Source organism: Lithobates pipiens, unplaced genomic scaffold (genome assembly GCF_037356315.1).
Source record: "Lithobates pipiens isolate NorthernLeopardFrog02 unplaced genomic scaffold, aLitPip1_a1.2 Scaffold_25, whole genome shotgun sequence".
Taxonomy (NCBI): domain Eukaryota; kingdom Metazoa; phylum Chordata; class Amphibia; order Anura; family Ranidae; genus Lithobates; species Lithobates pipiens.
Window position 1 is genome coordinate 5403559 of NW_027507787.1, and position 23243 is coordinate 5426801.

Below are 23243 nucleotides of genomic sequence, written 5' to 3' on the forward strand. Positions count from 1 at the left end.
ATCCACTAGGGGGCAGGGTAAGAGTTAAGTGTGTCCTGAGGTGTGTTTCTAACTGTTGGGGGCGTGGCTACATGTGACACGTCACTGATCTCTGCTCCCGATCACAGGGCGCAAAGATCAGTGACGCTGTCATTAGGCAGAACGGGGATATGCTTGTTTATATTAGCCTCTCCCCATGAGATGATCGCGGGTATCCCCGTGGCAATCGAGTCCGCAGGACCTGCGACCCAACTCGTGTAGGTCCTGGCCGGGTCGTGCCGCCGGTGGTGCGCATGCGATGGCACGGCGGCAAATTTAAAGGGACATACCTGTACACTAATTTGCCTGTCTGTGACATTCTGCTGACGTACATCGGTGTGCGCCAGTCGGAAACCAGTTAATACATAGAATGCATTAAAATAAAAAACCTTCTGCCTTTAAAACCACTTTAAGGTACTATACACTTTAAGGTCACTATACATCCTGTGATGAAGCTCACAGCTGGCACCCACCTTTAAACAACTTGTGGCTGCCCATGTTTATGTTGAAAAATCATTTTTAGTAACTTCACTAGCAGACGTAGAGTAGCTTCAATTAAATCATGCAATCTTCACACCACACCGCGTGAGTACGGGGAAGTAATGGTACATACTCGCATGGTATGGTGGAAAGATTGCATGATTTAATTGAAGCATCTATCTATCTATCCCTCTCTCTATCTCTCTCTCTCTATATATATATTGAGTTTTTGAGATCACTGAAATTGTGGAATCTTAGCTGGATGTTTTATTGCAATTAATTTAACTCACATCTCTAAAGCCCCATACACACTATCAGATTTTCTGCTGATTTCTTCCATCAGATTTACCAAAACCATATAATATGAGGTCAAACCTCAGGAGTTTCAATGTGTAAGCAATCAGGCAGGCCCTTGCACTACATGGTTTTGGTAAATCTGAAGAAAAAAATCAGCAGAAAATCTGAGTGTGTATGGGGCTTAACACTGGGTGTTTCTTATTCACTTATTTTTATTTTTGTTGTTTTTTTTTTTTTTTTTTTTGGGGGTTTAGATCGCACCACTGTTTACCTGTTTTGTATGGTGAAGTTTATGAGACTATCAAACATGACTAGAGAAAGCACAGAAGCCTGGTGTCTCATATTTTTGGCTATTGAAGAACATTTTCCTTTGCTTAAAGCAGACCTCCTCCTCCCTTACTTCTTAAATGATAGAAGCAGCATTGAATATATCTGTATGCAAAACGAAATCCATATAACACATTATTGCTTGCCTCCAACAACATGCTGTTCCAATTTTCGTGAAATTTCACACGATCTCTGAGTTTTCATATGATAGCTCCTTGGGAGGCACTGGATAAATAGCCCTCATAAGGGCTTGGGGATACATCTCCAGTGTCTCAAACTACCAGGAAAACAACAAAATGTGTGTAACAGATTAAAGCTGTGATTTGGAATCAGCATGTAGAGGTGCATGCACCATGGATTCTTACTATTAGAGTATAAAGGTCTACTCTAAAGTAACCTGTCAGGTCAAATGAAGGAAATAACTTAGTAATATATCCAATTGTATGTTTATCAAAGACTAGGGTAATACTATAGTCAAGGGTGAAAACAACCTCTTTGGTAATGTGGTCCCTTATGTCGTGTACACACGACCGGACTTTTCGACAGCAAAGGTCAGACGGAACGAATCCGCCAGACAATTTGATCCTGTGCGGGTTTCATCGGACCTTTGCTGTCTAAAAATCAGACGGACTTTAGATTTAAAACATGTTTCAAATCTTTTTGAGTCGGGTAGAAAAATCCGCTCGTCTGTATGCTAGTCCAACGAACGAAAACCGACGCTAGGGCAGCTATTCACTACTGACTATGAACTTCCTTATTCTAGTCCAGTCGTACGTCATCACGTTTGAATCCGTCGGACTTTGGTGTGATTGTGTGTGGCCAAGTCCATCAGAACTCCGCCGAAAGTCTGTCAGGAAGACCGTCGGACCTAGTCTACCGCAAAGTCTGGTCAGGTGTACGCGGCATAAGCCTCCTGTAACCAGAACATTTAACTTCCTTTTCCAACACTGCCTAATTACTAGAGAAGGTTCTCTGGCCAACAATTTTTGGGATTTAAAAAAAAGGTAAAGTGAAGGAATGGTTATACATGCATTTTTCTTCACAAGTCAGCAGAATCAGGAAAAATGCCATTCATTTTCTAACTCATTTCCTCCTTTTTAATCAGTTTTTTACATTGTTGATTGATTGTTGCTTATTCTTTTGGGGGCAGAATTAGTAAGAGCAGTCTGGACAGACTAAAAAGGTTTAGAAAGTGACAATGGCTGCAGCATCAATACCCATGCAGCAATTTTCATTCATTCCTAGTGTCAGGTAAAGGTAAAGTTCAACATAGCATCTTTATGTTCTGAAATAGCACAATTTTCTTGCAATTGGCATGGCATAATTCCAATAGTTTGCAGGGCTGCGTTTGTCATAAATACATAATTCAGTCTTAAATTCTACAACATATGTAACATTAAAGTATGAAGATGTTTGGAGCAGGCACAAACTTTTCATAAGGTCTGCTGACGTTAGGCCGCGTACACACGCGGGGACTGTTCGCTCAACTTTGTCCGTCAAACAGTTTCAGCGGACAGTCCGCTCAAAATTAGCATGGACGGACTTGCCCACACACGACGAACGAACAGTCCGCTGAAACCATGCACGATGACGTGAACGGCACGTACGACGGGACTAGAAAACGACGTCCTATACACTGCAATGCAAACTTCGGCGTGTAAATCCTTTCTGAGCATGCGCGGAACTTAGTTTGACGAACAAGCCTACACACGAGGGGACTGTTTGCTGAAACAAAGTTTCAGCGGACAGTTTTTCGGAAATTCCAAAAAACTTTGTTCAGCAGACTGTTCGCTGAAACTGTCCGCTGAAAGCCCACACACGAGCGGACTGTCCGCCGAAACACTGTTCAGCGGACAAAGTTGAGCGAACAGTCCCCGCGTGTGTACGCGGCCTTAGCCAGACTCTTGATGAGAGTAGTCAGAATTAAAAGCTATGGCAAAGTCGGAACTTAAAGGGGTTGTAAAGCTTCGTTTTTTATTTTCTAAATAGGTTCCTTTAAGCTAATGCATTGTTGGTTCACTTACCTTTTCCTTCGATTTCCCTTCTAAATGTTTTTTTTCTTTGTCTGAACTTCCTGTTTCTCCTCAGTAAACTTCACACCATCATCCGAGTGGTGTTTAGTCAGCCAGAACAGCTTACTGAACGGCTTACTAAGGAGGAACAGGAAGTGAGAAATTCAGACAAAGAAAACAAAGAAAAAAAACATTTAGAAGGGAAATCGAAGGAAAAGGTAAGTGAACCAACAATGCACTAGCTTAAAGGAACCTATTTAGAAAATAAAAAACGAACCTTTACAACCCCTTTAAGTGATTGTAAACCCTCACTATGTAAAACAACCCATTCAGTTTAAATTAAGCAATAAAAGCAATACAAATAGAACTGGATACTGGATACAAATAGAACCGGATACTTTATACATGTACATGTTACAGCAGGCACATATTAGCATAATTGAGATGGGAATGAGGGCCACCTTATTAGCAAAAGTATGTAGGCATAGGACACACTTCCTGTAATGCTAAGGTAAATTATTCAAAAAATGATTGGTTATACTCACAAGTGTTTTTACCACTACTATTCCTTTGTATTGGTTTTTGGGATTTACAGATGTAGCAATTTAGAAATTGGATGAAAGGTTTATCATTGTAAAACACTTTTGGATAGATAAAAAGTGTATTTTATGTACAACCAAATAAATCAAGACCAAAAATGAGGGACAAATAAGAAGGAAAGAGGGACAGAGGTTCAAATGAGGGACAGTCCCTTGAAATCAGGGATAGTTGGGAGCTATGCATATCAGGAATATGGAATGTTGGGTTTACAAATGCTTTAATATCTCCCCCCCTTACTTTTCTCTACTATCTGTTAACCTGTACCTTTTTCTTAGTCTATATCCACTTCTTAACTATCCCTGGATCTATCAGCCTCATAGGATGTATAAGGACTCCTCTACTACTTGTGTTTAATTCTAATATTTGGAGTTTCCTGTTACACAGCTTTTGTGTTCTGCTCCCTAACCCAGTTTCTTAATTGTGCCTACTAACCTCAGCCCTCATTCCCTGACTGTTATTTTTTATCTATTTCCTGGATATGCTTCTGATTATGTTAAGATTTTACTTGTACAGCAACTACCTCAACATTCTATCTATATTCAAAACCTTCAGCCAGATCGCCATCTTCCCTGGCATGTGCAAATTTCAACTCTGGTATATTACTTCAGTGGTTTGTCACCTTATCAAATGATAACAGTGGGGTATGCCTCCAACCATTACAGGTAAAAACAGTGGGCCACTAGCAAGTATATTTTATGGGTGGCATACTGGACACGGTCCTATGAATTAGGGTACCTTGAAAATCTTGCATGCAATATCTCGCTGCTGGAACCATCACGCTCTCTCAGTCTCTGGCTTACCTGTTTATGGGGGTAGACATTGATGTGGCACTTTATACACTCTTGACCCATGTTAGCCCAGGAGTTCCCACTCATCCATTTCCGCTTGCACTTCGGACATTTGTATTCCCCAAAACATCGTTTCTTTCCTTGATATGGGGTTAGACCTTCACCCTTTGGACGAGCCTGGCAACAAAAAAAAAAAAAGATGAATATATTCTATTTATCATAACCTGATACTGTACCAAATGGTGACCTCACATGTAGTGAAATACTTCACTGTTTTATCACACTAGAATAGTATGCAACCCAAGAGTTGCATAAGACCAAAAATATTTTTTGCTCCACAACAAAATTACCAGTTAATAATATCAATACTTCAAAAAATGTATCCACTTAGTTACCATCCCATATATATCCTGCTCTCTACAGACATCAAATTGGCAGGTGACCTTGTCTTAGAGCTGTAGCTTATGTCTTATCAAGCTGTCTAGTGGAATTCTTGATATGGGCTTGCAAGTAGATGGTTTCTCCATTACAGTCTATGAAAAAAAAAGTCTGCATATGTGCAGTACTAGGCTAGATAGGTCTGGGTATAGTGTAGCTGGATAGGATATGGCCCTTAAACAAGGCCACCCACTAATCTAATCTGTAGTGGGCACCTTATTTGGCATTAGGATGAGGACAGGTCGGTTCAGCTTATTTTGAATGAGTTTTTATAATCTAATATACATTTTTATGCCTATTTACCCAAAAACAGATCAACTGTGTAGACAAAGTGTACCAATTTTGTTGTGTTTAACCAAATAGCTCCGATGAGGCTTTCTTTGTCCTTGCTTGACTACTCACATAATATGAATGAAATATTTTTTTTCATCAAAAGTTTTATGAATTTTGTGTGAGTAAAAGCAATAGAAATGGTACTTGCCAGGTTCAGGATATCATCACAGTGAAATATCTGCCAGAAGTGGTTGTTATCATTAATTGTATGTACAGTCTGATAGAACATGATGAATATGTCTCAAGCAATTGTAGAAACACTGAAATCTTTGCCTAGGCGGTAAGTTAGACAGCGGTGACAGTAAACGGGAGTGTATTTTATCATGTTTCTGTAAGGTTTCTATTTCTGTGAGCTGTAGAATTCACTCAGATCTAATAAAAGCATAAAATGAAGAAATGTGAAAGAAAAGGGAGAGAATGGAAGGATGAGCAAGAGGTGTGTGTGTGTGGGGGGGGGGGGGGGGGGGGAATGGGGGGGGTTAAACCAGGGGAGTGTTTCAGAGATGTAGTAGATTGTGGTCAAACCCTAGTCAAAATTATTCTATCCAAGGGGACTAATTCTTGTGTTTAAAAGTGTCCCATTCTCTTAGCATTAATTTCTTTGAAATACCTGGTGATCCTACCAGCCCCCATGCTTCCCTGTTTCAAACTGACAACACTAGACATGAGAGCACATCCATCTCAACGTGGTCAGTTTTCTGGCCTGACTGCTCTAATTATTAAGACTTGTTCTGACATGCCCCCACCACACAACTCTTTACTGGGAAGATCAATGTACTGCTGTTTCTCTCCCCATGCTAACAAGCCCCCCCCCCCCACAGTCTCCACCCCTATATATATATATATATATATATATAAACCCTTACCTTGTAAAACGACCAATTCCGTTTTAAAATAGAAATGCACAGCAAAAACACAAAAACATTTTTGTAAATATTTTACTATATCTTCATGTGACAACACTGAAGAAATGACACTTTGCTACAATGTAAAGTAGTGAGTGTACAGCTTGTATAACAGTGTAAATTTGCTGTCCCCTGAAAATAACTCAACACACAGCCATTAATGTCTAAACCATTGGCAACAAAAGTGAGTACACCCCTAAGACAGAATGTCCAAATTGGGCCCAAAGTGTCAATATTTTGTGTGGCCACCATTATTTTCCAGCATGGCCTTAACCCTCTTGGGCATGGAGTTCACCAGAGCTTCACAGCTTCACAGGTTGCCACTAATATATATGTCTGTTTTTGCTGTGCATTTCTGCTTAAAAATGAATTGGTTGTTTTACAAGGTAAGGGTTTGCATATATTTCAAGTACCTTTCTAGTGCATCATTAAAGTATAGTATGGTATAGCCACAAGCTTCTGGTTCAAGGGTCTCAAACTCAAATTACCTGAGGGCCACAAGACAAGTTTTCATATTCCATGGGGGCTGCATGGAAACGATCAAACTTCAAAACCAGCACCGGTTTCAGAGGACGCATTATTAACCCCCAGCACTGGTGTCAGGGGATGCATTATTAACCCCCAGCACTGGTGTAAACGGATACAATATTAACCCCCAGCACTACCCCCTAATACAAATAACACCCCCTCACACTTCACAAATACCCCCCAACACTTCACAACTAGACCCTCTTCAGAAATTTCAACCCCAATCACTCTACTAAGGACTTTGCTCAGCCTCGGTGTGATGGCTCACTTACCTCTTCCTGGCAGTCAGCTGGTGGCCTGATCTTCTGCCTTCAGAGTCCCTCCTCCTGGCAAGGCATACAAAGAACCTATCGATCTCCCGCCCTGAGGTGGCAATAGGACCCTGTATCTGGGGCCGGGCACAGCCTTTAAGGGAGCACAGCTCTGAATGATCAACAGAGCTTATGTGGGCTGGGCGGTGGGCAGATTATACCCCCGCTCTGTTCTCTCATTGCTCTCCTGTGCTATGTCTGTTTAGTTTGCTGCATGAATGAATGAATGAATGAATGAAATACTTATATAGCGCACAATGCGAACTGAATCGCCTCTAGGCGCTGTGGCGAGCTTTGATCATCTGCTAAAAGAGGAAGGTCTTGAGTTTTTTCCTAAAAGCCAGGTGATTTTCTTCCAGGCGGATGTTGATTGGTAGAGCATTCCATAGCCGAGGCCCTTGGACAGCGAATCTCCGATCACCCTTGGATTTATACCGGGCTTTGGGCACGAGGAGGAGGTTTTTGTTGGCTGATCGAAGACTGCGGTTTGGTGTGTAATGATTTATTTTCTCCATTAGGTATTGCGGAGCTTCTCTATGCACGCATTTGTGGGTGAGGCAAATGGTCTTGAACGTGATCCGATTTTTTACGGTTAGCCAATGTAAGCTCCTCAGTGAAGGAGAAATGGATTCCCAGGGTTTTTTTCCTGTTATCAGCCTTGCCGCCGTGTTTTGGATCAGTTGTAATCGCGCAAGTTGATATTGTGGTAATCCTATGTAAAGCGAGTTTGCGTAGTCCAGTCGTGAATTAATGATTGTTCCAACTACCACTGCTTTGTCATTCTTTGGTATAAAAGGGATGAGTCTGCGAAGCATTCGCAGCAGATGGTGAGATCGACTGACTACAGATCCTATTTGCGCATCCATTGACATTTGTGCGTCTAAAATAACCCCGAGACTCTTCGCTTTGGTCTTTGGGGAGATAGTCTGCCCAAAGACGGTTGGTGGAGACCAGGAGGTTTTGGTTGCAGGCTTATGATTTGGCTGTAAGATAAGAAGCTCTGTCTTTGATTGGTTCAGCTGGAGGGAGTTGGTGGTCATCCAGTCCTCTATTGATTTGAGGCAGTTTTCAAGTTGTTGTTGGTGATCTTTTTTTCCATTGATCCGGAAATAAAGTTGCGTGTCGTCAGCGTAAGAGTGGAAGCAGAGATCTGAGCATCTGATGATTTGAAGGAGTGGGCGAATGTAAATGTTGAAGAGAACGGGTGACAACGGAGAGCCTTGAGGGACTCCGCAGGTGACTGCCCGAGTTTTGGAGAGGAATTTTCCTAGTTTCACTGTCTGTGACCGATTTCCTAGGAAGGACGCGAACCATTGGAGATCTATGTCTTGGACTCCGGCTACTTCTGTGAGGCGGACGAGTAGAGTATTGTGATCTACTGTATCAAACGCTGCACTTAGGTCTAGCAGTACGAGGAGACACGGCTCTCCGTCATCTGCTGCTTCGAGGGCGTCATCCCAAATCTTGAGGAGAGCCGTTTCTGTTCCATGACCCGGGCGGAAGCCTGATTGCAGCGGGTCCAGGAGTTTGTGAGTATCCAGGTGAAGTTGTAGCTGATGTACTACAGCTTTCTCCATGATCTTAGAAATGGTGTTGAGGCTTGTAATCGGCCTACGGTTGTTTGGATCCTGAGGGTCCAGGTTTGGTTTCTTGAGTAGAGGTTTGACGATGCCTTGTTTGAGGATGCTGGGAACAATCCCTTCGTGCATGGGCGGCACTGCAGCAGCATGCAGGGGAAAGGACACAGGAGATGGAGAGAGAAAGCTCCCAGGTGGTGTTCAGTGCATCCCAGTATCAGCCCTGCATGTGGGCCATTTTTTAAATGGTTCGCGGGCCGGTACTTTAAGACCCCCTGTTCTAATTAGTCATTGTTCCCATGAGTCACTGCTTGAATTCCTCAAAATTCAGTGTGGGTTGCTGCCAGGATTTAGCAAATGTCTGTCTTGTGGTTAAAAAGATAAAAGTGACCAACGCTTCTTCACGTTTGATAAGATGTGGAACCCTCTTATTCATCAATGCTTCCTCAAGTGCTCTGCACTAGGCAGCAATGTAGTATGGATCAGGCAAGATTATATTCTTGGAAACTCAGCTTCTGAACTCTTGGGTAGTCCCAGCAAACAGAGCCTGAGGAAGTACAGCCCCAAAGGCAGTGTGGAATACTGTAGGAGTATAAAGTCCGTAAACATTTGTTAACCTGGTAGCTTAGGTCGGAGCTGCTGTACTAACAATCCGAGGTTAGTACTGAGATTTTCCCAGCTATCCTATTGTGTTCTGACAGGGGGATGGTCTCCCCACCAGAACACTCTGGTAAGAGCTCTCAGCCATCAGCTTTTGTCAGACCAGCTGCCATTCATACAGGCCGAATGTTGGCCAGTTTCTATAAAACCGGCCAATTCTGGCCTACATTCGGCCCGTTTGTACTAGGCTTCACTAGTCATTCTATCTGGGGTCAGGTACAACTGTATTAAACACTTTGTATGATTCCTCTCAATACAACATTAGATTAGCTTGTGCCAATCTATGACCATATTATTTCCAACTCCATTTGCTCAAGGGAGGCCCCAGTTTTTTTTTCGTACTTGATCATATATTATTATTAAACAGGATTTATATAGTGCCAACAGTTTAACAGTTTACGGAAGTTTGTTAGGATTTGTTAGGATTTCGTAAGGAATTGAGGTCTCTCTATCAGTGTTAATTCCATCGACTAAAACTAAATTAATACTATTTTAGTCTACTAAAATACGACTAAAACTAAAACAATTGAGATGACTAAAATACGGCTAAAACTAAAATGGCATATTAGCAAAAAGACTAAAATACCACTACAACTATAATGGCATTTTAATCAAAAGAGTATGACGAAAACTAAATTGAAATTTGAGGACAAAATTAACACTGGTCTATAGTGCATGTTCAAACTTTAATACCATAAATAATAACATATTCGATTTTTCACTCCAGTAGTATATATATATATATATATATATATATATATATATATATATATATATATAATGGGAAATTGTAGAGAAATTATTAAATAATGCATTACAATTTAACTCTATCCATTAGATTTTTGATGACTAAAATTTGTTTTAGTCGACTAAAATGTACTGGAGATCTAAATACGTCTAAAACAATTGCAGAAGACTAAAATGGGACTAAAACTAAAATGCCATTTTAGTCAAAAGACTAAGACTAAAACTAAATTGAAATTTGCTGCCAAAATTAACACTGCTCTCCATAAAGAGAAAATTGGGCCTATATTGTAGATTGTGGCTTGTCCATGAATCTGGTTTCAAAGTTTGAAATCTGTAGTGGTGTAAATGTTTTACTACTAAATAGGGATTCTTGAAAATGTTTAATATGTATGTATCAAAAAAGTTAGGATTTGGGAATTTTTGGAATTCTGAAATGCGTTAATCAACCATAAAGTAAAATAAGTTTATAGTCATATTTAGATGTATGATATTGCCAAGGTTTTAAGGAATAAGATTCTGTAGCAGGGGAACTGAATAGGGGAGAATGTAATATTAAAACCAAGGGTAGATGGGGGATACCAATGCACTAGAGAATTTAATGGTATCCTATTTGTGTAAAGATTAGCACAGCATCTGGTCTTGGACATGTGGATGATATTGTGGTTGGAGATAGATTAGATTGTAAATTGGAGTAAGGGAGACTTTCAAGATATTCAGATAGGTCCATAGTTGGCGTTCTTGAGTGACATGAAATGATGCCAAACAGGCTATTCATGCAGCAGTGTAGTATTTTATTTTGTTTAGGACTCCCTATCTACCTGATAAGATATAATACACTTTTCAGTCATCTAGGCCCTATAGTCCCCCATATATATTTTAAAATGTAGAATTTTCTATGCATAAGATATGGTTTTGGACAGCAATTGGTAAGGCTTGTAGGTGGTACCATAAATTCAGTATGTTAGACATTTTTATTGTAACTCTACATTATAAAGAGACGGTCATTATTTTCATTCTATATTGAATTATTTAAAATTTTCAAGATTAAATTTGACAAGCATGACAGTACAAAAGGTAAAGATGGGCAGGATTTTAAACATAATCAAAAGGTGAGAGAGTTCCCTAAAGAGAGTTGGGTAATTCTCTCTCTAAACCGAGTTATAAATTGGGGTAATATACACTCCTAAAGCCCCATACACACTATCAGTTTTTCTGCTGAGTTTTTCCTTCAGATTGACCAAAACCATAAAATATGAGGTCAAACCTTAGGAGTTGCAATTTGTATGCAATCAGGCAGACCCTTGCACTACGTGGTTTTGGTAAACCTGAAGGAAAAAATCTGCAGAAAATCTGACAGTGTGTATGGGGCATAAGTATAGATGTATGGTGGACCAGGTAAATTGGTAATCAGTTTGAAGGGTAGAAAGACTCTAAAGCAGTTGTAGGGAAAATCGGCTCTCCAGCTGTTTTGAAACTACAAGTCCCATGAGACATTGCAAGACCCTAACAATCACAGGCATGACTCCTAGAGGCAGAGGCATGATGGGATTTGTAGTTTCAAAACAGCTGGAGAGCCAAGGTTCCCTACCCCTGCTCTAAAGCTTTTGCTTTGGTCCACGAACATCGAAATACGTAAAAAAAAAAAAGGCATTGATATATGAGGTACAAAAAGAAGCAGCAAGATGTCATCCACAAAGAACATTATTTTGTGGTGGCTACCTGCAACCTCTAGTCCCTTTATGTTAGAATCTGATCTAATGGCTATTGCGAAAGGTTCCAAGGCAAAGCTAAAGAAGACAGGCAACCAACAAGGTCGCTATGGATTGAGTCTGGTCACTAAAACCTTTGCAAGTATTATTATATAGGCATTTAATAGTGATATCAGCCTAAAATCTGAGGATGTAAAATTTCATAGAAGTCTGAACTACTTTCTTTCACAAAAGAACAAACAGGTTGTGCTGCTTTGGAAGAGTTTATACAACAGTAAAATCCTGACAGAGTTTATAATCATTCCCTCTTCTATTCAAAATGTAAAAGCCTTTGGGTTTTGTTAACTGTCTCAGGAGTAGGGCCAAGAAATAATTGCTCATTACCAATATTGCAACCTGCACTACACCTGTAGAAGGTACCAGGAAATAATGATGATCTTTTAATGAATGCATAGAGCAAGTGAGCCATACATTTAGTGAAGTTATTCATGTGGCTGGCAGCAAATGAAGTTGAGACCAAGGCATATGTCACCCTCTCAACAGACAGTCATGTATAACCAGTGCCAGGAAAAATACATAGACACAAGTTTCCTAAGCTAAAATAACTAAATTTCCTCCATGACATTTTATAGATTCTTGCAAGCTATGAATTATCACAATTAATAGAGATCCCCGTGCAAGTCAAATAATGTGCACAAATTTTTTTGTTAAAGCTGACCATAAAAAAAAAAATCTCTATAGCTTTAGTGAACCAACTTACCTGTAATAAAGGATGTCTAATGCCGCATACACACGATTGGAATTCCGACCAGAAAAAGACCGATGAGAGCTTTTCATCGGAAAACGCGGCCGTGTGTATGCTCCATCGGAATTTAGCTGTCGGAATTCCCACCAGCCAAAAATTGATAGCATGTTCTCAATTTTCTCGACGGAAAAACGTTCTATCGGTAATTTCCGATCGTGTGTATGCAATTCCGACACGCCAAAAATCACGCATGCTCAGATTCAACTACGAGACAGAAGCTATTGGCTACTGGCTATTGAACTTCCTTTTTCTAGTAGTACGTGTTGTACGTCACCTCGTTCTAAACTATCAGAATTTGTTGTGACCGTGTGTAGGCAAGACAGCTTGAGCGGAATTCCGTCAGGAAAACCATCAGAGTTTCTTCCGACGAGAATTCCGATCGTGTGTACGTGGCATCACATTGTTCAGGCAGCTGGATCTTGTATAAATCTTCACTGTAGGGATGCTTGGTCCTCTTCCTGTCTCAGAATGTTGCTGCTGTGGAGGTCAATAGCTTGGGTCTTCTGTAAACCTACTGTAACCTACTCCTTCCTACCTCCTACTTCATTATTATTGCTGTTTGCCTTTTTTTGACATTTTCACAAACTCATTGTTCTACATTTTTGCTAATTGTATTAAATTACATTAAATTAGAGATTTGTAGATTAGTCTCCCAATAGTGCAACCAGTTTCCCAATGCAATTACTTTGTCCTCTCTTGTATGTAAACTATAACAATTAACTTCTCTTATTTGCTATCTTTTTGCTTGTTAATTAAACTACTGAAAGTATTTTATTATACAGTGCATCCGGAAAGTATTCACAGCGCTTCTCTTTTTCCACATTTTGTTATGTTACACCCTTATTCCAAAATGGATTAAAGTGATTGTAAAGTCTTGTTTTTTCCCCCCATAAAAATAACAAACATGTTATACTTACCTGCCCTGTGTAATGGTTTTGCACAGAGCAGCCCGGATCCTCCTCTTCTCGGGTCCCTCTTTGGCTCTCCTGGCCCATCCCTCATGTTGAGTGCCCCCACAGCAAGCAGCTTGCTATGGGGATACCCGAGCCAAGTCACAGCTCCCTGTGTCCATTTGGACATGGAGCCCTGGTTTGGCCCTGCCCCCTCTCTCTGCTGATTGGCTAACTGACTTTGATTGAAAGTAGCAGGAGACAATGGCACCGCTGCTGTGTCTCAGCCAATCGGGAGGAGAGTCCTGGATGATCCAGTCACTCGTGGATATCGCTGAACAGAGATGGGGCTCAGGTAAGTATTAGGGGGGCTGAGGGGGCTGATGCACACAGAAGGCTTTTTATCTTAATGCATTCTAAAGCAACTTTCTGACTTTACAACCCTTGTAAATTCATTATTTTCCTCAAAATTCTACAGACAATACCCCACAATGACAATGTGAAAGAAGTTTGTTTAAAATCTTTGCAAATTTATAAAAAATGAAAAAACAAAAAAAAATCACACGTACATAAATATTCACAGCCTTTGCCATATCACTCAAAATTGAGCTCAGGTGCATCTTGTTTCCGCTGATCATCCTTGAGATGTTTATACAACTTGACTGGAGTCCACCTGTGGTAAATTCAGTTGATTGGACATGATTTGGAAAGGTACACACCTGTCTATATAAGGGCCCACAATTAACAGTGCATGTCAGAGCACAAACAACATTTCTGCAGCATTCAAGATCCCAATAAGCACAGTGGCCTCCATCATCTGTAAATGGAAGAAGTTTGGAACCACCAGGACTCTTCCTAGAGTGGGGGAGAAGGGCCTTAGTCAGGGAGGTGACCAAGAACCCAATGGCCACTCTGACAAAGCGCCATTGTTTCTCTGTGTAGAGAGGAAAACCATCCAGAAGAACAACAATCTCGGCAGCACTCCACCATTAAGGCCGGTATGGTAGAGTGGCCAAACAGAAGCCACTCCTCAGTAAAAGGCAGATGACAGCCCACCTGGAGTTTGCCAAAAGGCACCTGAAGGACTCTCAAACCATGAGAAACAAAATTCTCTGGTCTGATGAAACAAAAATTCAACTCTTTGGCCTGAATGGCAAGCATCATGTCTGGAGAAAACCAGGCACCGCTCATCACCTGGCCAAAACCATCTCTACAATGAAGCATGGTGGTGGCAGCATCATGCTGTGGGGATATTTTTCAACAGCAGGAACTGGGTGACTAATCAGGATCAAGGGAAAGATATATGCAGCAATGTACATAGACATCCTTAATGAAAACCTGCTCCAGAGCACGCTGGACTTCACACTGGGGCAAAGGTTCATCTTCCAACAGGGCAGCGACCCTAACCACACAGACAAGATAAAAAGGGAGTGGCTACAGGACAACTTTGTGAATGTCAATGAATGGCCCAGTCAGAATCCAGACTTGAACCCAATTAAACATCTCTAGAGAGATTTGAAAATGGCTGTGCGTCAATGCTCCCCTTCCAACCTGATGGAACCTGAGAGGTCCTGCAAAGCAGAGTGGGAGAAACTGACCACAAATAGGTGTGCCAAGCTTGTAGCATCATACTCAAAAAGACTTGAGGCTGTAATTGGTGCTAAAGGTACTTCACCAAAGTATTTAGCAAAGGCTGTGAATACTTATGTACATGGAATTTTTTTCATGTTTTATTTGTAATAAATTTGCAAAGATCTCAAACAAACTTCTTTCACATTGTCATTATGGGGTATTGTTTGTAGAATTTTGAGGAAAATAATTTATTTATAAAATTTTGGAATAAGGCTGTAACATAACAAAATGTGGAAAAAGTTAAGTGCTGTAAATTATTTTCCAGATGCACTGTATCTGTATGGTAAGTGAAAAAATATATCTGTAGCTCATCTCAGACATTTGGAGCTGTCCTGTGCCTTGTGCACACTTCCTGTGTTATCTCAAGGAGCCTGATTAGCCCTCCAAGTGCATATCCTGGGATTACACAATGATTCATATCTATGTTATGGAGATGGAGTGGGTGGGTTTGAGTAGTTTAGAAAATAAAACTGGTCAGGGCATATTGGTGCAGTCAATGAATCCGGATTCATGTCAACAAACATAAAAAAAAGCAAAAGGCAGGGCTGGGGGTGGGGGGGGGGGGGGGGGTAGGAAAATTGGGGGTGGGGGGTATACGCAGGCTCAGGTGTTAAGCAAAAATCAGGTCCCAAGTTGCACAGACCGATCGGGTGCAGAGTAGAAAAGGCATAAGATAAACAGGGTTCCCATACTCATAAGGATTTGGAGTCATCCTGTAATTAACATTTTTGAACTGAACAATACCACATATAAAAAGCATATCTATATGTGTGTGTGTATATATATATATATATATATATATATATATATATATATATATGTACTAGTTCTATTCTTTTATCTTACTTTTTTTATGTACTTATTTTTTGTAAGGTTATCCAAAAGCTGTGCAAAAGTTTTCAAGCAGGTGTGAAAAAATAGGTAAATGAAGGTGTTACTAAACCTACAACAGTAAAATCAGTCTGTATATGCAGTAAACCATGCTTATTATACTCACTGACTTTAAGGGTTAATTCTCTAATAGAACAGAGCCTTGGGGGCAAGCTGAACATGATCAGTTTGGTGTGTATTGCTAGGGAGTTTTTTTTTTTTCTTGGGAGAGTGCATGTGATCAGCACAGGCCCAATCAGCACTGTCCAGACAGAGGATCAGGGGTCGAGCGGCTTTATAGGACAGTCAGGGGAGAATGAAAACTCCTCCTACAAGATTTAACAAGACACTGATAGAAGTCACAAGATTGCTCTAACTGCTAATGCGAAAAGGTACTTAGCAGTTTATATTTACTAAAACAATTGCATTTTCATGTTCTGTGTATTGTGGGAGACCAGATATTATGAATGTAGGGTCCTGGGTTTAGTAACACTTTAACCACTTGCCGACCGCCGCACGACGATGTACGTCGACAGAATGGCACGGGCAGGCATAAGGGCTTACATGTACGTCCTTGCCTGCCCGCCCGGTGCCTGCGGCGGTCGGTATTCGTTCGGGAGCGATCCCGGACGAGGGGACGGCCATTCATTCATGGCCACCCCCTCGCGATCGCTCCCGACGAATGAAAATGTCCCGTGACATCACTTCCTCTCCTGTAATGTAAACACAGGAGAGGAAGTGATGTATTCTCTCCTCCGTGTCGGTATTTTTCGTTCCGGCACCGAGGAGAGAGGTTCGGTGAGTTGCACCAACACACCACACATACAGTAGAACATGCCAGGCACACTCACACCCCCCCTTTACCCCCCGATCACCCCCCAATTACCCCTGCCCCCCCAGTCACAGTGACACCAATTGCTTTATTTTTATTTTTTTTATTTTTTTTTGCATTGGTGTCATTTGTGACTGTAATAACTGTTAGGGCAGTTAGGGTTAGCCCCCTTTAGTTCTAATGTGCCCCCCTAACCCCCCCAATAAAGGTTTAACCCCGTGATCACCCCCCGTCGCCAGTGTCACTAAGGCTGGGTTCACATTGCAGCGGTTTATGAGAACGAATGTGATTCGCACCGCACTGCAGTGCAAATCACATCCGATCTCTGTGCGATTCGAGTTCAGCCATACAGATAGTATGGCTGAATTCGTGTCGCACCCGCCGCACCCGCCGCAAATTCGCACGGGACCCTTTTTTTGGCCCGCAGCAGAATCGGATCGCATGGGTGTTCACACCATGCGATCCGAGTTTGCAGATCGTACTGCGATATGCGAACTGATCTGGGGGTGTCATTAACATTTCACTGACACTCCCAGCAGTTCGCATAGGGCAGTGTGAACTGCCGCCGGGAGGCATGCGATGCGGGAACCCGCCGCGGATTCATGGCGTTCCCGCATCGCTCCAGTGTGAACCCAGCCTAATAAGCGATCGTTTTTCTGATCGCTGTATTAGTGTCACAGGTGACGCTAGTTAGGCAGGTAGGTATTTAGGTTCGCCGCAGCTTTTTATAGCACCAGGGACCCCCATATACTACCGCATAAAGCCCCCTGATTGCCCCCTAGTTAACCCTTTCACCAGTGATCACCATATAACTGTTACAGGTGACGCTGGTTGGTTAGTTATTTTTTTATAGTTTCAGGGCACCCGCCATTTATTACCTAATAAAGGTTTAACCCCCTGATCACCCGGCGGGTGTCATTTGTGACTGTAATAACTGTTAGGGCAGTTAGGGTTAGCCCCCTTTAGTTCTAAGGTACCCCCCTAACCCCCCCAATAAAGGTTTAACCCCGTGATCACCCCCCGTCGCCAGTGTCACTAAGGCTGGGTTCACATTGCAGCGGTTTATGAGAACGGATGTGATTCGCACCGCACTGCAGTGCAAATCACATCCGATCTCTGTGCGATTCGAGTTCAGCCATACAGATAGTATGGCTGAATTCGTGTCGCACCCGCCGCAAACTCGCACGGGACCCTTTTTTTGGTCCGCAGCAGAATCGGATCGCATGGGTGTTCACACCATGCGATCCGAGTTTGCAGATCGCACTGCGATATGCGAACTGATCTGGGGGTGTCATTAACATTTCACTGACACTCCCAGCAGTTCGCATAGGGCAGTGTGAACTGCCGCCGGGAGGCATGTGATGCGGGAACCCGCCGCGGATTCGTGGCGTTCCCGCATCGCTCCAGTGTGAAGCCAGCCTAATAAGCGATCATTTTTCTGATCGCTGTATTATTGTCACAGGTGACGCTAGTTAGGCAGGTAGGTATTTAGGTTCGCCGCAGCTTTTTATAGCGCCAGGGACCCCCATATACTACCGCATAAAGCCCCCTGATTGCCCCCTAGTTAACCCTTTCACCAGTGATCACCATATAACTGTTACAGGTGACGCTGGTTGGTTAGTTATTTTTTTTATAGTTTCAGGGCACCCGCCATTTATTACCTAGTCTCACTAGTGTACCCCTAAATTTAGGGGTGTCTACTTTCCAAAATGGGGTCATTTGGGGGGGGTTTGTGCCATCTTGGCATTTTATGGCCTTCAAAACTGTAACGCCCTTAGAAAGCCTGAAGGCGGTGCTTGGTTTTCGGGGCCCCGTACGCGGCTAGGCTCCCAAAAAGTCCCACATATGTGGTATCCCCCTTACTCAGGAGAAGCAGCAGAATTTATTTTGGGGTGTCATTTTACATATGCCCATGGCATGCGTGAGCAATATATCATTTAGTGACAACTTTGTGAAAAAAAAAAAAAAAAAAAAAAAGTTTGTAATTTTCCCGCAACTTGTGGCAAAATATAAAATATTCCATGGACTCAACATGCCTCTCAGCAAATAGCTTGGGGTATCTAATTTCTAAAATGGGGTCATTTGTGGGGGTTTTGTGCCATCTTGGCATTTTATGGCCTTCAAAACTGTAATAGGTAGTGAGGAGTGAAGTCAAATATTTACGCCCTTAGAAAACCTGAAGGCGGTTCTTGGTTTTCGGGGCCCCGTGCGCGGCTAGGCTCCCAAAAAGTCCCACATATGTGGTATCCCCGTACTCAGGAGAAGCAGCAGAATTTATTTTGGGGTGTCATTTCACATATGCCCACAGCATGTGTGAGCAATATATCATTTAGTGACAACTTTGTGAAAAAAAAATAAAAAAAAATTAAAGTTTGTAATTTTCCCGCAACTTGTGGCAAAATATAAAATATTCCATGGACTCAAAATGCCTCTCAGCAAATAGCTTGGGGTGTCTACTTTCTAAAATGGGGTCATTTGTGGGGGTTTTGTGCCATCTTGGCATTTTATGGCCTTCAAAACTGTAATAGGTAGTGAGAAGTGAAATCAAAAATTTACGTCCTTAGAAAGCCTGAATGCGGTGCTTGGTTTTCGGGGCCCCGTACGCGGCTAGGCTCCCAAAAAGTCCCACATATGTGGTATCCCCGTACTCAGGAGAAGCAGCAGAATTTATTTTGGGGTGTCATTTCACATATGCCCATAGCATGTGTGAGCAATATATCATTTAGTGACAACTTTGTGTAAAAAAAAAAAAAAAAATTTTTTTTGTCATTATTCAATCGCTTGAGGCAAAAAAATAAAATATTCAATGGGCTCAACATGCCACTTATCAATTTCCTTAGGGTGTCTACTTTCCAAAATGGGGTCATTTGGGGGGGGTTTTGTACTGCCCTGCCATTTTAGCACCTCAAGAAATGAGATAGGCAGTCGTAAACTAAAAGCTGCGTAAATTCCAGAAAACGTACCTTAGTTTGTAGATGTGACAACTTTTGCGCAAACCAATAAATATACAATTATTGACTTTTTTTTACCAAAGACATGTGGCTGAATACATTTTGGCCTAAATGTATGACTAAAATTGAGTTTATTGGATTTTTCTAATAACAAAAAGTAGAAAATATCATTTTTTTTCAAAATTTGCGGTCTTTTTACGTTTATATCGCAAAAAATAAAAATCGCAGAGGCAATCAAATACCATCAAAAGAAAGCTCTATTTGTGGGAAGAAAAGGACGCAAATTTTGTTTGGGTACAACATTGCATGACCGCGCAATTACCAGTTAAAGCAGCGCAGTGCCAAATTGTAAAAAGACCTCTGGTCATTTACCAGCAAAATGGTCCGGTCTGAAGGTGGTTAAGAAAGCTTTCAGAAATAGAAATGTTATTACTATCAGTATTACTAGTGTTATTTTTATCAATTAACAAAATAAGAAAAAAAAATAGGTAAATGAACAGAAGAGAATCAATATTGGTGTGACCACCCTTTGCCTTCAAAACAGCACCAAGTCTTCTAGGTACGCTACTTACACACAGTGTTTGAAGGAGTTTAGCAGGTAGGTTATTCCAAACATCTTGGAGAACTAACCACAAATCTTCTGCAGATGACATCCTTCTGTCTCCTTATATAAGCCCAGACAGACAGATGATGTTGAGATCAGGGCTCTGTAGGGGGGAAAAAACATAAATTCCAGGACTCCTTGTTCTTCTTACGCCGAGGATAGTTCTTAATGACATTGGCTGCATGTTTGGGGTCATTTTTCTGCAACAGAATAAAATATGGGCCTATTACATGCCTCCCTGATGGTATGGTATGATGGATAAGGATCTGCCTTTATTTCTCAGCATTGAGGACACCATTGATCCTGACCAAGTCTCCAACTCCATTTGCAGAAATGCAGCCCGAAACTTACAAGGACCCTCCGCCATGCTTCACTGTTGCCTGCAGACACTCATTATTGTACCGCTCTACAGCTCTTCGTGAACAAACTGCCTCCTGCTAAATCCAAATATTTCAAAATTGAACTCATCAGTCCTGGCCACCTATTGCCATTTTTCTGCACCCCATGTTTTTGTGCATAGCTGAGTTACTGAGCCTTGTTTCCATGTCGGAGTTTTTTTTGGCTGCAATTCTCCCTTGAAGACCACTTCTGGCCAGACTTGTCTGGACAGTAGATAGGTGTACCTGCGGTCCCATTGGTTTTCACCAGTTCTGTGCTGATGGCACTGCTGCCCATTTTCAGATGTTGAAGGAATGTAAGCATGATGTGTCTTTCATCTGCTGCATTAAATTTCCTTGGCTCCCACCACTACATCTACAGTCCTCAACGTTGCCCCCATCAATGGTGTCCTCAATGCTGAGAAATACAGGCAGACACTTATAGATAGAAGGATTTGAGGCAGCCTACATTCACAGAAGATCTGTGGTTACTTCTACAAGATGTTTGGAACAACCTACCTGTCAAGCTCCCTCTGTGTATAAGTGTAACTAGAAGAATTGATGCTGGTTTGCAGCCAAAGGGATATCACACCAAATATTGATTTGATTTCGATTTTTTTGTCTGTTCGTTAACTTTGCATTTTGTAAACGGATAAAAATAAACAATTAAAATATAGATTTTTTTTATAATATTCTTTATATTCTTACTTTTCAGTATTTTTTCACACCTGTCTAAAAATGTATATACATTTTTAAAAAGAAAACAGAGATACATTTTAAAAAAGTAAATGTATTTTTCACAAATATTAATCGGCCCATAAAACCTGTTTGTTTACTCCGTAAAACTTATCAAAACGTGGAAAAAAATCTTCCAAAGAAAATCTGGTTTACACACACTAAATTATTTCCATTTGGGCTTAAACATTCTTTTCCACTATAGATCCTGAAAATATCCATGAGGGAGGCAGCAGACCATGATGGTGGCAGCATTACTAAGTAACAATGCAGTGGTACACTGTATATTTATACTTGGTTCCTAATTTCAGTTTTCAGTTTCAACAAATTCATGGAAATTAAATCTCATGTACTGAACATACACAGCTCTCTTGCGGACAAAAATGTGACGTTACATAATAACAATTTTGTTAAAATGTGGAATCAATATGCTACCAGATGTCTGAATCCTAGTAGAAATTCAGGAACTACTGACATTTTTATGAGGCTTTCTCCATTGTTAGCAGTGTAAAAATACTCCCCGTCTCCCCTATAATTGTTTACTGAGTTCTGAAACTGGCGGTCTTATCACATCTAATCAGAATTATCCAGCCTTGTACATATAAACAAATGTAACCTTATCCAATATTAACATATTTAAATACTAGTATTCATAAAATACTCACACAGATCCTGGTTTACTAAAGGAGCAGAGAGTCTCACTTTCAAAATAAATTGACACTTTGTAAAGTGGATTATTATTTATCAAATGAGGTGAAACCAATTAAAAATTCACTTTGCAAAGAACACCCAATGATGTGCAATGTAAATAAAAAAAAAAAAAAAGATTTTTGCACATTCATGATCCAGGCAGCACACCTTTACCCAATTGATTAAGGTAAGTGGAAAATCACTTTGTAAAGAGAAAATTATTTTAGCTTAGAGAAAAGTGCCAAGCTCGGGTTCTTTACCAATCCATGTTTGGCCAAACCCAGAAGAAAGCTGAAAACTTCCTTCCAGGTCTGGCCAAGCATGGGTTCGAACTAACTGAAGCTCATCCCTATTAGTTATTGTGGTGAAGTTGTGCCGAATTCAGGGCTGGATTAACGTAGGGGCTATTGGAGCTGCAGCTCCAGGCCCCTACCTTCATATAGGCCCAGCCACCCAAAAAAGGACAGACTGCCCATGGAAAGCAGTGGGCCCATGGGAAGAGCTCTCCCCTGACGGGCCCTGCATTCCACATGCACCACCTGGACAGGGTGGTGGGATTGATAATGGGCACTGTACGAGCAGTCCTAACAGAAGCCTGGGGCATGTCAATGCAGTGCTCTTACTGAAGTCTGGGGCTCCCATAGCGTTAGGCCTGCGCACCTGCACTCTTCCAGCCCAGAGTGAATGTGGATGCATGGCCCTTATAGAAAATCAAATGCCAGGCTTCCCTAGTGTAATGCCTGTGTGGCTGTACCCTATTGAGTTTGGGCGTGTGCCAGCACAGGCTCTTGGAAAACAGAAGGTCCAAAGGTCCACCAAAATCCTCAGCACCAAGCACATGATCCTCTTAATCTGGCCCTGGCCGAATTCTATGACCCAATCATGTGTGAGAAGAAATACTATTTTTTTTATTGTCCCTGCATATGAATTAGTATTCTTTATGAATAGAACTTTCACTTTATTTCACCTTATTCCCTAAGCTAAGTGAAAATTCACATTGCAAAGTTAAAATTCACCTTGAGAGTGAACATGCTGTTTGTGGTCAATCTAAAAATCATATAGGATATCCGCCCTAAAACATATAAATTACAAATGAGCAGCCACTTAAGCAATCTGTGACATTAAAT

General features: G+C 41.3%; 1 protein-coding gene across 2 annotated transcripts in view; it reads right to left on the minus strand.

The window, feature by feature from the left end:
- The window catches only part of ZCCHC24 (zinc finger CCHC-type containing 24), a 183699-nt gene that overhangs the window by 8069 nt on the left and 152387 nt on the right, over positions 1-23243 (minus strand). For both annotated transcript variants that reach the window (XM_077453989.1, XM_077453988.1), the window contains exon 3: positions 4535-4699. In XM_077453989.1, coding sequence (XP_077310115.1) covers positions 4535-4699 — 165 coding nt within the window. The remainder of the gene's footprint in view (positions 1-4534; positions 4700-23243) is intronic.